General features: G+C 50.3%; 1 protein-coding gene across 1 annotated transcript; it reads left to right on the top strand.

Moving 5' to 3' along the window:
• The first annotated feature begins 7801 nt into the window (after positions 1-7801).
• LOC103627437 (phytosulfokine receptor 1) lies at positions 7802-11523 on the top strand. Its single transcript, XM_008647734.3, has one exon. It carries the CDS (start codon positions 8048-8050, stop codon positions 11201-11203), a length of 3156 nt encoding a protein of 1051 aa, XP_008645956.1. The 5' UTR covers positions 7802-8047; the 3' UTR covers positions 11204-11523.
• The last annotated feature ends 2251 nt before the right edge of the window (positions 11524-13774 follow it).

The following is a 13774-nucleotide window of genomic DNA, read 5'->3' as shown; positions in this document are numbered from 1 at the left end:
GAAGTCTATCGCGAAGGCTGTCCGCGCAGAAGACACCTAAGGGTGCAATCGGACTAGCACAACAAAGGCAGAAACGACAACATCAAACCGTCCGTGCCAAGACCAACTATAATCACACCAGCACAGCACAACAAAACAACCCAGACAAAGTACACAACGCCTTCGCACACATATACAAGCGAGGGCACTCAACTTCATCATACAAGCCTCTACACATACAGGCGAGGGCACCACACTCTACATCGGCTCAACCTTAGGAATAATTCCCATCTCCCTATAATTAAATAACATTATCCTAAGCTCCTCACCCGCAAAAAGACTTCGCAGTTCCCCTTCACCTGTATTCACGGCGGCCAGCAAAGACAACAGTTCCTGCCGGCCAGTCCCACTCACACGAAGCCGAGCCCCCTCCGTCCCACTAACTCTACGCTTCGCAACCGCCCTTCGTCGCCGTCGCCCGGTGCTAGGACCTGGCACATCTCCTGCGTCCGCGACGTGCGGCGAAGCCTCCGCCGCAGCCACATCCAAGGCCGCAAAGTAGTCCAAGTCCTCCTCCGACGACTCCTCAGTCCACTCAACCGAGCTCCCAGAGTCAGCACAATTAAAAAACTCAGATGCAGACCCACCACATTCATTACCATCTTCCGCGGTCGAAGCCGCCAAAAATTTAGTAGTAGCGATTGTGTGCGCAGGCCCAAAATCTTGAACCTGCGCAGCAACCAAAATTCAGTAACATGTACAAATTTCCCCAACCCTCTACACCCACTACGCCACCTGCGACGGCCCTGACGTTGCGGGAGCCTCCGCCGTTGGCTCCGCCGTTGCTTCCGCTGTAATCTCCGCCGCCACCGCTGCGGGATCTTCAGCACTCGGCGCAGCAGCTGCGGAGGCATCAGGTGCGCCTTCGGCGACCTCTGGGGGCAGGCCTTCGCCGGCCGCAGCAGATGCGGGGGCACCCGACGCGTCTCCCCCAGTCTCCGGGGTCGGCTCTAGGGCGAACCCAGGCACGGCCTCCGTCGGGGTCGGCTCCGGGTCAGACAGCATGCTGTTCAACGCCCCGAAGTCGTCGACCCTCTCGCCACGCGCCGCCTAAGACAAAAACACACAAAACTCATCAAACACACACACAGCCTACATCCAACAAACACCAAACATACGAAAACGGCACCTGAGCCCTCGCCGTCTCGGCCCGCTCCCTGACCACCTCACGACCATGTGGACCCCACAACCGGTCGAAGATAGCTCCGGCGGATTCCTTCACTACGGGGTCCTCAACCTTAAAGATATCTTGCTCAAAATCTTCTTCGACTTGGTCGAAGACCTCGAAGTGCTGGCACCCATCCCGGGAGAGCGCATTCATCGCCCCCTCGCAGGTGACCAGGGAGGCATACGCCATAAACCCCTCCACGACAGTGGGGAGTGCCTGCAACTCCTCCTGCACCCACTCCAGGCAGCGAAGTCCGGGCTCTCGGTCCGACACTTCGAAATCACCGGTCCCCGCGCCCAGCCCGCGGTATGTATCTACAGCAGTTGGCGCGTCCGCTCCGCCTCCGCGCGTGACGCGGCCTCGACCCTCTCCACGCGGCTCTCCAGGGCGGTGAGCCGCTCCTGCAGCTGCTCGGCGCACTCCCTGGCAAGATTGCCCTCCGCCCGTGCCAGGTTGGCCTCCGCCTGCGCAGCCTGCGCCTTGGCAAGAGCCTCGTTGGTCTCCCTCCTTTCCCCCGCCAGCTGGCGCCGGAGGGCAGCCTTCTCTCCCTCCAGTGTGGCCACCTTGTCCGCCAGCTTGCGACACTTGCTGTCGGCGGCCGATTTCTCATGGACGACGTCAGCATGTTGTGTCCGAAGTCTCTCGACTTCGGCAGCCACAGCCGCCGTGAGGGCCCCCGACGCAGTGCGGCTGGCGAAGTCAGCTACCTGCAGAGCAATCGTAAGACCGCGACCCTAACAAGCCGATAAAAAAAAGGACGAAGTCCAGCTCAGCGGACCTGACTTAGCGCCTCCGTCACCTCCTTCAGCCGGCGGGACGCAGTGCCCGTCTCATCCATAACAACCGCGAGGGCCGACACCTCGCCTCCGGCGCTAAGAGCCCCGCCCTTCGCCTTCGGCACTGCGGCAGCCGTCGTGGTCGCCGCGGCGGGCACAACCATAGCAAGTTGGCCTTCGCCCGACCCTGCGACGTACCAACGAATAATTAATTAAAAAAAATAATAATAAATAAATAGAGCCAACGACTTACCACCGAGATAGTCCTCCACACTAATGTCGGTGGCGAAGTCGGCGACACGTTTGCCCGACAACGACAACGCTCGGGCCGCCTTCGCCACCTCCGCCACTCCGCTGGACGGCGGCACCGCCTTCGCCGATTTCGAGCCTCTGGCGCCTGCCGTTGCCTCCGGCGCCTTGCTAGATGCAGGGACGCCCGACTTCGCCGCTAGCGGCGGCCGGCCTCCGCCGGGGGCCGCAGCCTTTGCAGCCCCCCGCTGCCTCTTCGGCCTGGCTTCAACGAGCCTGACAGCCGCCTGGCGCTTCTGAGCCGCTCCCTGGCGATCCTTGTCCATCACTGCTGACACAACAGCAGCAATATTCCGCCCGTAAGGAAAAACCCTCCATTCACGAACCATGCGAGATGTAAAAAAGTCCTCGCCAGCCGCGCGGGAGATAGGAACGTTCCTAGGCCAACAACCCCCGGTAACCCTTAGCATCCGAGCCGAAGACTCCCGGAGCTCGGGCGAAGACATCCTTTCCCCCGGGGCCGCGCACGTCCTCATCAACTCTCTAGCAAAACCATCAGAAACCCCAAGTCCTCCCATAGCAGTACCTAATTTTCTCTTTTTAGAGGATGGGGCGGCCGCCGACGCAGGGTCGTCTCCAGTCTCCACCGCCGGTTTCTTCCCGCGGTGGTCCACATCGTCTTGACCAGGGTAGCCGTCATATGGCAATTGATTTAATTCAAAAACCCTGTTCAAACGGTCATTTGACCCGCGGATATCCCAGCTGCGCTGGCCCTCTGTCCTCGACACGTAACGTCCAACGAGCCGCACCGCCCCATCCTCCGCCTCACGCACAAAGGCGGCCGGATCGCGGTTTTGCAGATTCAGGGCGAAGGCGGGACTCCGCACCACTCTTCCGCCATGGAAAGGCATCTGGCGAGGGCACACTTCGCCCAACGCCCAGCCATGCGCCAAGGGCCATACCCCGTACGCCACAAATTCTTCAACCAAGTCGCGCCCACTGCTCAGGCCGGCGGCGCACCGAAGGGCCCCTTCGTCCACATCCTCCTCCGCCACTTCGAAGGGCGGGTACGCTGAGTAAAAATGAGAACACATTTCGGACACGGGAAGCCCCTCATGGCCTTCGACGGTGCCCTCAGCAACGTAAAACCAAAATTCATTCCAGTTGCCCCACTTGTTGCGGGCGCAAGGCACTAACTCGACTACCTGCATCGTGGTTTTGCCGGTCTTCGGCGTGAATGTGCAGGACCCAAACTGAGCAACTTCGTCTCCAATCATCCTCTTCTGCCAGTGCAAACAATAATACTTCGCAAAAACTTCGACCGATGGCTGTCCGCCGTACGAAGTCGTCGCCCAGACATACTTCGACAGAGCCACTATGGCATTCGGTGTCAGCTGATGTATTTGAACGTTGAACTTGCGCAGAACTTCGCCAACAAATCGGTGCGCAGGCAAGCGGAGTCCGGCGGCGAAGAACGCCTCGAAAACAACCAACTCGTCCTCCGGCTCGGGGACTTCCTCCGTCCCCGGGACTCGAGCAACTCCGCCGCCGAAGTAACCCAACCGCTGCATATCTTGCACGCGGACCGACGACATCCGCGATACGCCAAAATCAACAGAATCGCCGGCGCGCAACTCCTCCGCCATTAAACTACTTAGCGTCTCTTCAGACGAGGCGGCGGCCGGCGGTGAGGGAACGGTCGGCGGTGTAGCGGCAGCGGAAGAAGACGAGGACGGCATCGCTACGTACCGTCGGCGGCGGCGGGCGGTCTGCTTCACTCGAGCCAGATCTCCGGCGAACAAGAGCACGGCGGGCCGACGAGCAGCAAGACGGCGGAAAGGGCGGCTAGGGTTTTCGCGGAGCGCGGAAGGTGAAGTTCAAAAAGCGCCGACCCCCCCCCCCTTTTATAGGCAGGGCGCGGCGCTTCGGGAAATCCGCAATCCAACAGTACGCCGTCAATCAACGGTCATATCAAAAACCCCCGCGGAACCACTTCGAGCGAGGGCAGCGTCTCCGCCATCTAGCGACGTCTTCGGCACCAGGTGACTTTGTCGAACTGGTCCCTCAGAGGGCAAATGTTGGGGCGAAGTCAAAGGCGCCACACTTCGCTCGAAGCCTTCGCTGCAGCAGCTGAGCTAACACAGACAAAGCAGGCAGGGACACCCTTCGCATGTACCGCGCCAGACGAAGACCGGCGACGAAGGGCATCCCACTGTGCGGCCTCGTCCAGCTCAGAGGCCCACGTGCGATCCGGCCCATCGTAACGGGCCCCGCGTGGCCGCTGTGCGTTACGGGCCTAATTTGTAAAAGCATCCCTGTAATTACGGTCTGTAACCCCGCTTTATGGGAATATTCTGGGGATAACCTAGGTAGCTGAGGGCACATGCGTCCTTAGCTCAAGGCGCTGCGTGCTCAGGTACCTATAAATACCCCCGCACAGTGCCCGTGAGAGGCCAGATGAACAGTGCTTTTGCCATCACGTGCTAAAACCCTGTTTGTGCTAACATTCCCCCCACTGTTAGATCAACTTGTGCCCGTGTGCAAGTTCCAGTACTCGCCCAGTCTTTTGACAAGTTGAGGGACGGCGATCGAATTCCAGTACAAATGACCATGGCGTGGGATCATAGCTCAACGCCGGCGCGGTCCAAATCTAGCGGGCAGTTGACGGTGATCTTAGGCCGGCGTACGCTGGCCACCGTGTCCGTCATAGTCATAGGCCTCCAGATTCAAACGCTCTACGCCTCCAAGTGCAAAAACAGGTCGTTCCAACACCGGCCATTCGTGGGCACCAAAAAAGGTGGGAAAAAAAGGAGGGTTGAAAAAAGCTGCGCTTGTACGTGGAGTTGCACTTACGGTAGGTAATTGGCAACAATGACCGAGTGTGTGGAGTGGGAGTGGCCATAGAGAGGAGCGCACTTCAGAGGTAGGTAAATCGCGGAGTAAGTTATCGGCTCCTTTACTCGGTTTATGTCTCTATCATTTCAAGCACGTATACAAACTCCAATTGAGTTAATGAGGCCGGTAGAATAAGTAATCGGTGCGGTAGACCAACAAATGAGTGTTTTATTGACGAATTGGGTTCATCGTGAAGAAACTTAAGAGTCTGTTTGGTTGGGCTGTGAAAAAAGTTGCTGTGAGCTATGGAAAAGGCTGTTGTAGGCTGTAAGCTGTTAAAAAGCTAAAAACCGTTTGGTGGAAACCACTAAAAGTCGTTAAAAATTATTCGATATATGTTTTCACAGTTTCATCCGAAAAGCCACTAAAAGCAAGTCCAGATGTGCTTTCAGATTTGCACTATGAGAAAGTTAGCTTTTAGAAAAAGCTGCTTCCTAGATCCAGCCCTTTGGTTGGCTTTTGGCTTTTAGGAATCAAAAGCCAAAGCCAAAAGTCAAACCAAATACACCCTAAGGCTATCTTTGAGTTGGCATCATGCCATGGGACAGTGGGTCAAATTAAAAGGTAGACAGGAGATAGAACAGTAGGTTTAAGCCAAAGAATTAGTCGAAGCTAGTGATATGGAATTCAAACGGAGTGATGTAGGGTATGTTTGGTTCAGTTTTATGAACCGCATTCGATACCAAAGTTATTGGAATCTCAACAAAGCGGATACGGGAGTAGAATACATTGTTAAAAATCTATATACTTTCTAGTTCAATTCATAATCATCTCCTATCCTAGGTTTTCCAGATTTCTGTCATTCATATAACAAGCTATCATGCTTTTAAAGAATCTACGGTTACCAGTTGCTTTAACTAAACATGTTGTAGTTTTCCCACAACCGTTAGCTGGATCTACAGCTGAACCATACAATAGAACAATACAGACCCGTAGTGGGATACATAGAGAGAGAGAACTATGATCAAACAATAAAAAAATATTTGCAAAAACTATTTTCAAATAGGAAAAAACTTTAAATGTTAAAATGAAAACGTAGCTACATGTGCGTTACATGTGTCAGCCACCTAGCTGCTTCCTAAAATTTGAAAGCCAATGGTAAATAAATAAAAAACAGAGAAGCCACTGAGAGTTGCGGCAACGCCACGTCACCCAAATCCACTCTCTAAATTTCAGTAAATACTAAAATGTGGCTTATATCTAAGTGTTGAAAGCTGAATGGTTCTGTTGTTAAGGATTGAAAAATAGGCTCGTCAATGGTTGTAGAACAGACTCAATTTTCTCGTATAACATAGCAGCAGACCTACGTTTTCCAATGAAATGAGGCAATCCAACAAGGTTAACTGAACAAACAATTTAAAATAGCATTATCTCGAAATAAAAAAAGTGTCTGTTTGATAGATCTTTAGCTTCTCAAAAAACGGTGAAACCAAAAGAATCCATGTGTTTAGTGGTTTGGGTTTCTTGCACACAGAAAAAAAAAGGTTTCACTTCATTATTCTGTTCTTGGTTTTGGCTTCAAAAGCCGTTCTCTTTATTAAACGCTCGTTTGGTAGGATCTTTATTAAGCTGGTGAAGAAGACACAAACAAAAGTCCTGCCGAAGTGGGGCCTAATGAATCTGTTACCGACATCGGATGTGATCTAGTACAGTACCCGTGGCGCCAAGACGTTCAACACTGAATTCAATAGAATCACATGATTTCCTGCCTTTATTTAAATCCCACCCCCGCAAAAGAAGAAGAAAAACGATCTTTCGGTGTATCAATCAAAATCCCGTCTCTTTCATTCTCCCTGTAATAATAGTGTGTGTCTGAGGTGTATGGCGCCGTATTGGTTTTCCCTGTAGCCTGATAGGCATAGCACAGCTTGAAGACGACATCAAACCGAAGCAGATGGAAAAAAAAAGTGAGCCAGCCGAAGCCGGCTATGCAGTTCCCGCCACCAATAGTCAACAGATCCAGCATACCCGCCAATTGGACCGTCACATCCCCGACGCAGCCACCACCGGTCACCAGACGCAGCAAGCCAGCAATCCACCGGTCCTTCGCCCCGCTGACGCGCGGTGTGTGCAAGGCATGCATGGCATTGGCACGCGCCCTGGCGCGCGGGGCGTTGGCGCGGCCGAAAGCGGCGGCGGCACACGTGCCACCTGCCGCTAGCGGTTGACTTCGCTGCTAATCTTCCATCGCCATCCCCCACCCCAACCCCAACCCCCAGCGACAGCGGAATGTGGAGTCCCTACGGGTCAGCGTGCCCAGGACAAGTACTTAAATTTCTTTAATGTAAGGGACCTAGTACTTAGTGCATGAATCGACACGTACAGCTTAAACGATTCCAAAACTAAAAAAAGTGTAATAGTTTGTTTCGCAAACATTATCTTCCATAAGCACGGTTATATTTTATTTCTGATAATATGGGCACAAAGGTAGCACTGATCCGGCTGGGACAATATTCATTAATATCTACTATTCGGTATGCAGGTTCTATCCTCAGAATGGTCTGCTTTCTTGAGAGTTATAATACTCATGCGTTTCATGGAAGCCAAATGGAGAGAAAGGGAGGCTTGAGAACGACGGTTAGGCCAATTTTGAACAGAGGTCAAAAGACGTCCGACCATGGATTCTTTCAGCAAGTTGAAAAAGACAATCAATTCGACAAAGAAAACTCGGGCCACCCACGGCTGAGTGCCTGCACAATCACAAGTCAAAACCGACCCACGCCGCGCCGCCCCGCCCCCTCCTGACAACACTACTGTCCACTCCCATCGTCTCCCTCCCTCCCACCTCACTTCCCTTCTCCCCTCTCCACCATTGTTGCTACCGGTGCAAGCGCTCAGGCGAGACCAGCTTTACGCTCCGTATGGCCTAGGTCCTGAGAATCCCCGCCCAACCTCATCACTGTACTTCGTCCTTGCTTATATGGAGCATTTCTTGATGCGAGGCACCGCCACATGGCCACGTCGTTCCTTTCTGTGCTTGTCTGCTGTCTTGGTCCTGCTGCTGCTGTCTCCAGTCGACTCCCTGAAGAAGACCACCATCTCCTGTGACCCGGGTGACCTTAAAGCCCTGGAGGGCTTCTCTGAAGCTCTCGACGGTGGCAGCGTCGCTGGCTGGGAGCACCCAAATGCGACCAGCTGCTGTGCATGGCCCGGTGTCAGGTGCGACGGCAGCGGGAGGGTCGTCCGGTTGGACCTCCATGGCAGGAGGCTGCGGGGCGAGCTGCCGCTCTCGCTCGCGCAACTGGACCAGCTGCAGTGGCTCAACCTCTCCGACAACAACTTCCACGGTGCCGTCCCCGCGCCTGTGCTCCAGCTCCAGAGGCTGCAGCGACTCGACCTCAGCGACAACGAGCTTGCTGGCACACTCCTGGACAACATGTCTCTCCCATTGATCGAGCTCTTCAATATATCCTACAACAACTTCAGTGGCTCCCACCCCACGTTCCGTGGCTCAGAGCGCCTCACCGCGTTCGATGCAGGGTACAACTCCTTCAGCGGGCAGATCAATACTAGCATCTGTGGGTCGTCTGGTGAGATCAGCGTGCTGCGATTCACATCCAATCTCTTTACTGGGGACTTCCCAGCAGGCTTTGGGAACTGCACAAAGCTCGAGGAGCTACATGTCGAACTCAACAGCATCTCCGGGAGATTGCCAGATGACCTATTCAGGCTGCCATCTCTGAAGGTCCTGTCTCTGCAAGAGAATCAACTAACTTGGGGGATGAGCCCAAGGTTCAGTAACCTGTCCAGCCTTGAGAGATTGGACATATCTTTCAATTCATTCTTTGGGCACCTTCCAAATGTTTTTGGTAGCCTCCGCAAGTTGGAGTTCTTCTCTGCACAGTCCAACCTCTTTGGGGGCCCATTGCCTCCCTCACTGTGCCGTTCACCCTCACTGAAGATGCTGTACCTGAGGAACAATTCGTTGAATGGAGAGGTCAACCTCAACTGCTCGGCAATGACACAGCTTAGCTCGCTCGACCTTGGCACAAATAAGTTCATTGGCACAATTGATAGTTTGTCAGATTGTCGTAATCTGAGAAGCCTGAACCTTGCCACAAACAACCTCAGCGGTGATATCCCTGATGGTTTCAGGAAGCTTCAGTCGCTAACCTACCTCTCACTTTCAAACAATAGCTTCACAGATGTCCCTTCAGCATTATCTGTCCTTCAGAACTGTTCAAGTCTAACAAGCCTTGTGCTCACAAAGAACTTCCGTGATGAGAAGGCCTTGCCGATGACTGGGATACATGGTTTTCACAACATCCAAGTGTTTGTCATTGCAAATAGCCATCTTTCAGGATCAGTACCACCATGGCTAGCTAATTTTACACAACTGAAGGTGTTGGATCTGTCATGGAATCAGTTGGTCGGGAATATTCCTCCATGGATTGGTGATCTTGAGTTTCTGTTCTATTTGGATCTATCCAACAATTCACTTAGTGGAGGAATTCCAGAAAGCTTGTCTAGCATGAAGGCCCTTGTAACAAGAAAGGTCTCACAGGAATCTACAGAGACTGATTATTTCCCTTTCTTCATCAAAAGAAACAAGACAGGCAAAGGGTTGCAGTACAACCAGGTTAGCAGCTTCCCGCCCTCCCTAGTTCTCAGCCATAACAGGCTCACTGGCCCCATATTATCAGGCTTTGGGATCCTCAAGAACCTACACGTATTGGACCTCAGCAACAACAATATTTCTGGCATCATTCCTGATGATCTATCAGAGATGTCAAGCCTGGAATCCTTGGATTTGTCACATAACAATCTTACCGGAGGCATCCCATCTTCATTAACGAAGCTGAATTTTCTATCGAGCTTCAGTGTGGCATACAACAATCTGAATGGTACCATTCCATCAGCAGGTCAATTCTTGACATTCAGTAGTTCGGCTTATGAGGGTAACCCTAAACTCTGTGGCATTCGCCTAGGCCTACCCCGGTGCCATCCAACTCCTGCTCCTGCAATTGCTGCAACAAATAAGAGAAAGAACAAGGGCATCATATTTGGAATAGCTATGGGTGTTGCAGTTGGGGCAGCGTTTGTTTTGTCCATTGCTGCTGTATTTGTGCTGAAGAGTAACTTCAGAAGGCAGGATCATACTGTAAAGGCTGTCGCAGATACTGATCGAGCCCTTGAGTTGGCACCAGCCTCACTTGTACTGCTGTTTCAGAACAAGGCTGATAAGGCATTGACCATTGCTGACATCTTGAAATCGACAAACAACTTTGATCAGGCTAACATCATCGGTTGTGGTGGCTTTGGTATAGTGTACAAGGCAACATTGCAAGATGGAGCAGCAATCGCTATCAAACGACTATCAGGCGATTTTGGTCAGATGGAACGGGAGTTCAAAGCAGAGGTGGAGACCCTATCAAAAGCTCAGCATCCTAATCTTGTGCTTCTGCAAGGTTACTGCAGGATTGGCAGTGATAGACTCCTGATATACTCTTTCATGGAAAATGGCAGCCTAGACCATTGGCTTCATGAAAGTCCAGATGGTCCCTCCAGATTAATCTGGCCAAGAAGACTTCAGATAGCAAAAGGAGCAGCAAGAGGTTTGGCATACCTGCATTTGTCATGCCAACCTCACATTCTCCATCGTGACATCAAGTCAAGTAACATCCTTCTAGATGAGAATTTTGAAGCCCATTTAGCTGATTTTGGGCTTGCTCGGCTTATTTGTCCCTATGCCACACATGTGACCACTGACCTAGTTGGTACACTGGGTTACATTCCCCCCGAGTACGGCCAATCTTCAGTAGCCACTTTCAAAGGTGATGTTTATAGTTTTGGCATTGTCCTTCTGGAGTTATTAACTGGAAAGAGGCCCATAGACATGTGCAAGCCGAAGGGAGCCCGTGAGCTAGTTTCATGGGTTACACTTATGAAAAAGGAAAATCGTGAAGCTGATGTCTTGGACCGTGCAATGTACGATAAGAAATTTGAGACACAAATGAGGCAGGTGATTGATATTGCATGTCTGTGTGTAAGTGATTCACCAAAACTGCGGCCATTAACACATCAGTTAGTGATGTGGCTTGACAACATTGGTGTGACCAGTGATGAACCAAAGTGAAGGCAAGTTCAATGACAGCGGTCATTGGGGAAATCCTTGTGTTTAATTGATCCTATCCGGGATGAATGTTCTTCTCTTTTGAGAAATGTAAGATAATGCATGGTGATTATATATTAAATAATGCATGCTTCATGAGAGTCTAACTTGCTAATTCAATAACAGAAAAAGGAAAATTCTGTTATTTTGCATGCAGTAGATACAATTTTCGAGTGGTTTATGGAAGTTTTGCTTCTTTTTTGACTTTGGTGTGAATATCTTGTATACTGTTACAGGGGATCTTCTAAATAATAGAATAATTGAGTACCTCTCGGTTTCTCTTATAAGTTTGTGCACATATTGTTGTACGTTACTGCGTGTGTTTGGTTGGATGTACAAGGAGGGATAAAAGGGACGACCACAGTTTCTATATTGTTTGGATGAGAGTCACGAGGGGGTGAGATGAACACCGGAGTAATTTTTGGTGGTGGCGTGATCCTAAAAAATCGAGGGGATGGTTTCGCTCCTGCCTCATCCTACCTTGACCTCAAACCAAACACATCATAATTCAGCACACTTTTCTTGCATCAATTCATTGTTATGTTGCTTTATAACTTTAGAATGATACTACTGATTTCACATTAGTATGTACTCCGTGGTGTCTAAATATTGTCTAAATATAGATCATTTTGGCTGTTCTAGATATATATAGATTTTACTAGAAACCAAACACCCCCTTAAGCATATCATATTTCTAGATGCATAGCGAAAGTTATGCACCTGTGAAAGCCAAAACGACCTTTAATTTGGGACTTAGGGAATACAATAAAATGAAAATAGCAGATCAACAAGAATGGAGTAAAAGTCGACCTACTCATTATAAGTAGAGGGACTCTAACTCTCATCAAGAGGATGGCACTATAAGTTGGAGCAATTTTTCTGTTTATTTCCTCAAACACTACACAATGTCATACCCATCTAAGGGTTGGAGACACATATTTATAGCCCTAGAGGCTGCACTACCACACCTTCTCTCACACACTACACAACAAGATTGTCCTCTAGATGCTAAAGAGACTACAGAGGACAGTCAAAAAGCGACTGCTGTCTCTAGATGCTAAAGGGACTACGGAGGACAGTCAAAAGCGACTGTTGTCCTCTAGATGCTAAAGAGACTACAGATGACAGTCAAGAAAGCGACTGTTGTCCTCTAGATGCTCAAGACTTATTCCATCATTCTCCTCTAAGTCTTGAGCGTCGTCTTGTGAGAAAGTTGGGCCATCCCGGACCTGGAGCAAAGCTCAAGAAACTTGATCTTCCCAAGGGGCTTAGTGAGCAGGTCTGCAAGCTGATCCTTGGTGCTGATATAGCGCGCCTTGATGCTCCCTTCTGCCAAGCAATCTCGGATGAAGTGGTATCTCAGCCGGAAGACTCCCTTGTGGGCAATTAGCCTTCTTATTATCCTCTTATGTCATGTCCGGCAGTATCGGATACCACGACTGACTAAAAGCCCACCTTTCTAACTTTGTCTATATCTCTACTCCTTTAAAGTACGAGTTTCGTGCATCGTCTATTGTGCGTCACATGCAAAGTGAGTAAGGTGATCTATTTTCTCCCCTACATCTTGGCTAATAAATAGGTTGATACCTTCTAGATAGGGCCGTGAGAAACACCTAAGCCTAATATGATACGAAACCACACGCAATACAACGTTCTTGGATAGTACCATCTCACTAGGTAAAGGAGGAAAAGCGACCGAGCGAGCTAAAAAAAAGAACATGTCTCTTTTTAACTCATACTTTTCTCGACCTTTTACCTAAGATAAAGTGCAATATCTACAATTTAATATCTGGTATGTGAGTTAATCATGTCCACTTTAATTTTATTTTTTTGGGGGTCTATTTTAATTTTAAATTTATTTTTATGGAGATGGTCTATCAAACTGGCTTGCTACTAGACCCTCGGGCGTTGTATAACTATTATACTATATCATCAAATGCCTCAGCAACACACGGGCATTACACTATAAAATCCTTAGGCTATGTATGCATACAAGATTACATTGAAATAGCTGGGAATGGCTTTGGAACACGAAAGAGTTGCACAAGGCCATTGTTAATTTGAAAACTGTGTGGGTCAGACTAGCTTTCGTCACCTTTCTTTGCCCGTCCTCCAATGGCAGCCGTGACTCAGACTAGCTTATTTTGACAGCGTACTAGACAGGACCTTTGAAAATTGTGTGTCCTCCGATCTTTTTCATCACCTTTCTTTGTTCCTCCAATCCAATGGCGGCGGCAAGAATCGAAAAGGTAGCATATGTATGTGCTCCTACACTACAACACACGAAGAGAACTACGTAGCCTACCCAGCATGTCTTCCTCGCGCTTTTTATTCCCTCAGTGCTCGTCAAAGAATCACCATGCCCATGTGAAAGGGAAACCGATCAAAACCGCAACAGATATAGCTGCTGACCTGTCACGTAAACTTGGGCGACGGTTACTCCTCGGATGCCATGCCAGTGTTCACGTTCATTCCATGCCTACAAATTGACCGACCAAGGTCCAAGCTGCAGCTAGCGCACCTACACCACCAGCA

The sequence above is a fragment of the Zea mays genome, chromosome 5 (genome assembly GCF_902167145.1).
Source record: "Zea mays cultivar B73 chromosome 5, Zm-B73-REFERENCE-NAM-5.0, whole genome shotgun sequence".
Taxonomy (NCBI): domain Eukaryota; kingdom Viridiplantae; phylum Streptophyta; class Magnoliopsida; order Poales; family Poaceae; genus Zea; species Zea mays.
Note: the sequence above shows the minus strand (reverse complement) of the source record. Positions and strands in the feature narration are given on the sequence as shown.

Excerpts from the sequence above, each read along its gene's own strand:
- LOC103627437 (XM_008647734.3), top strand. The coding sequence starts at position 8,048 with ATGGAGCATTTCTTGATGCGAGGCACCGCCACATGGCCACGTCGTTCC.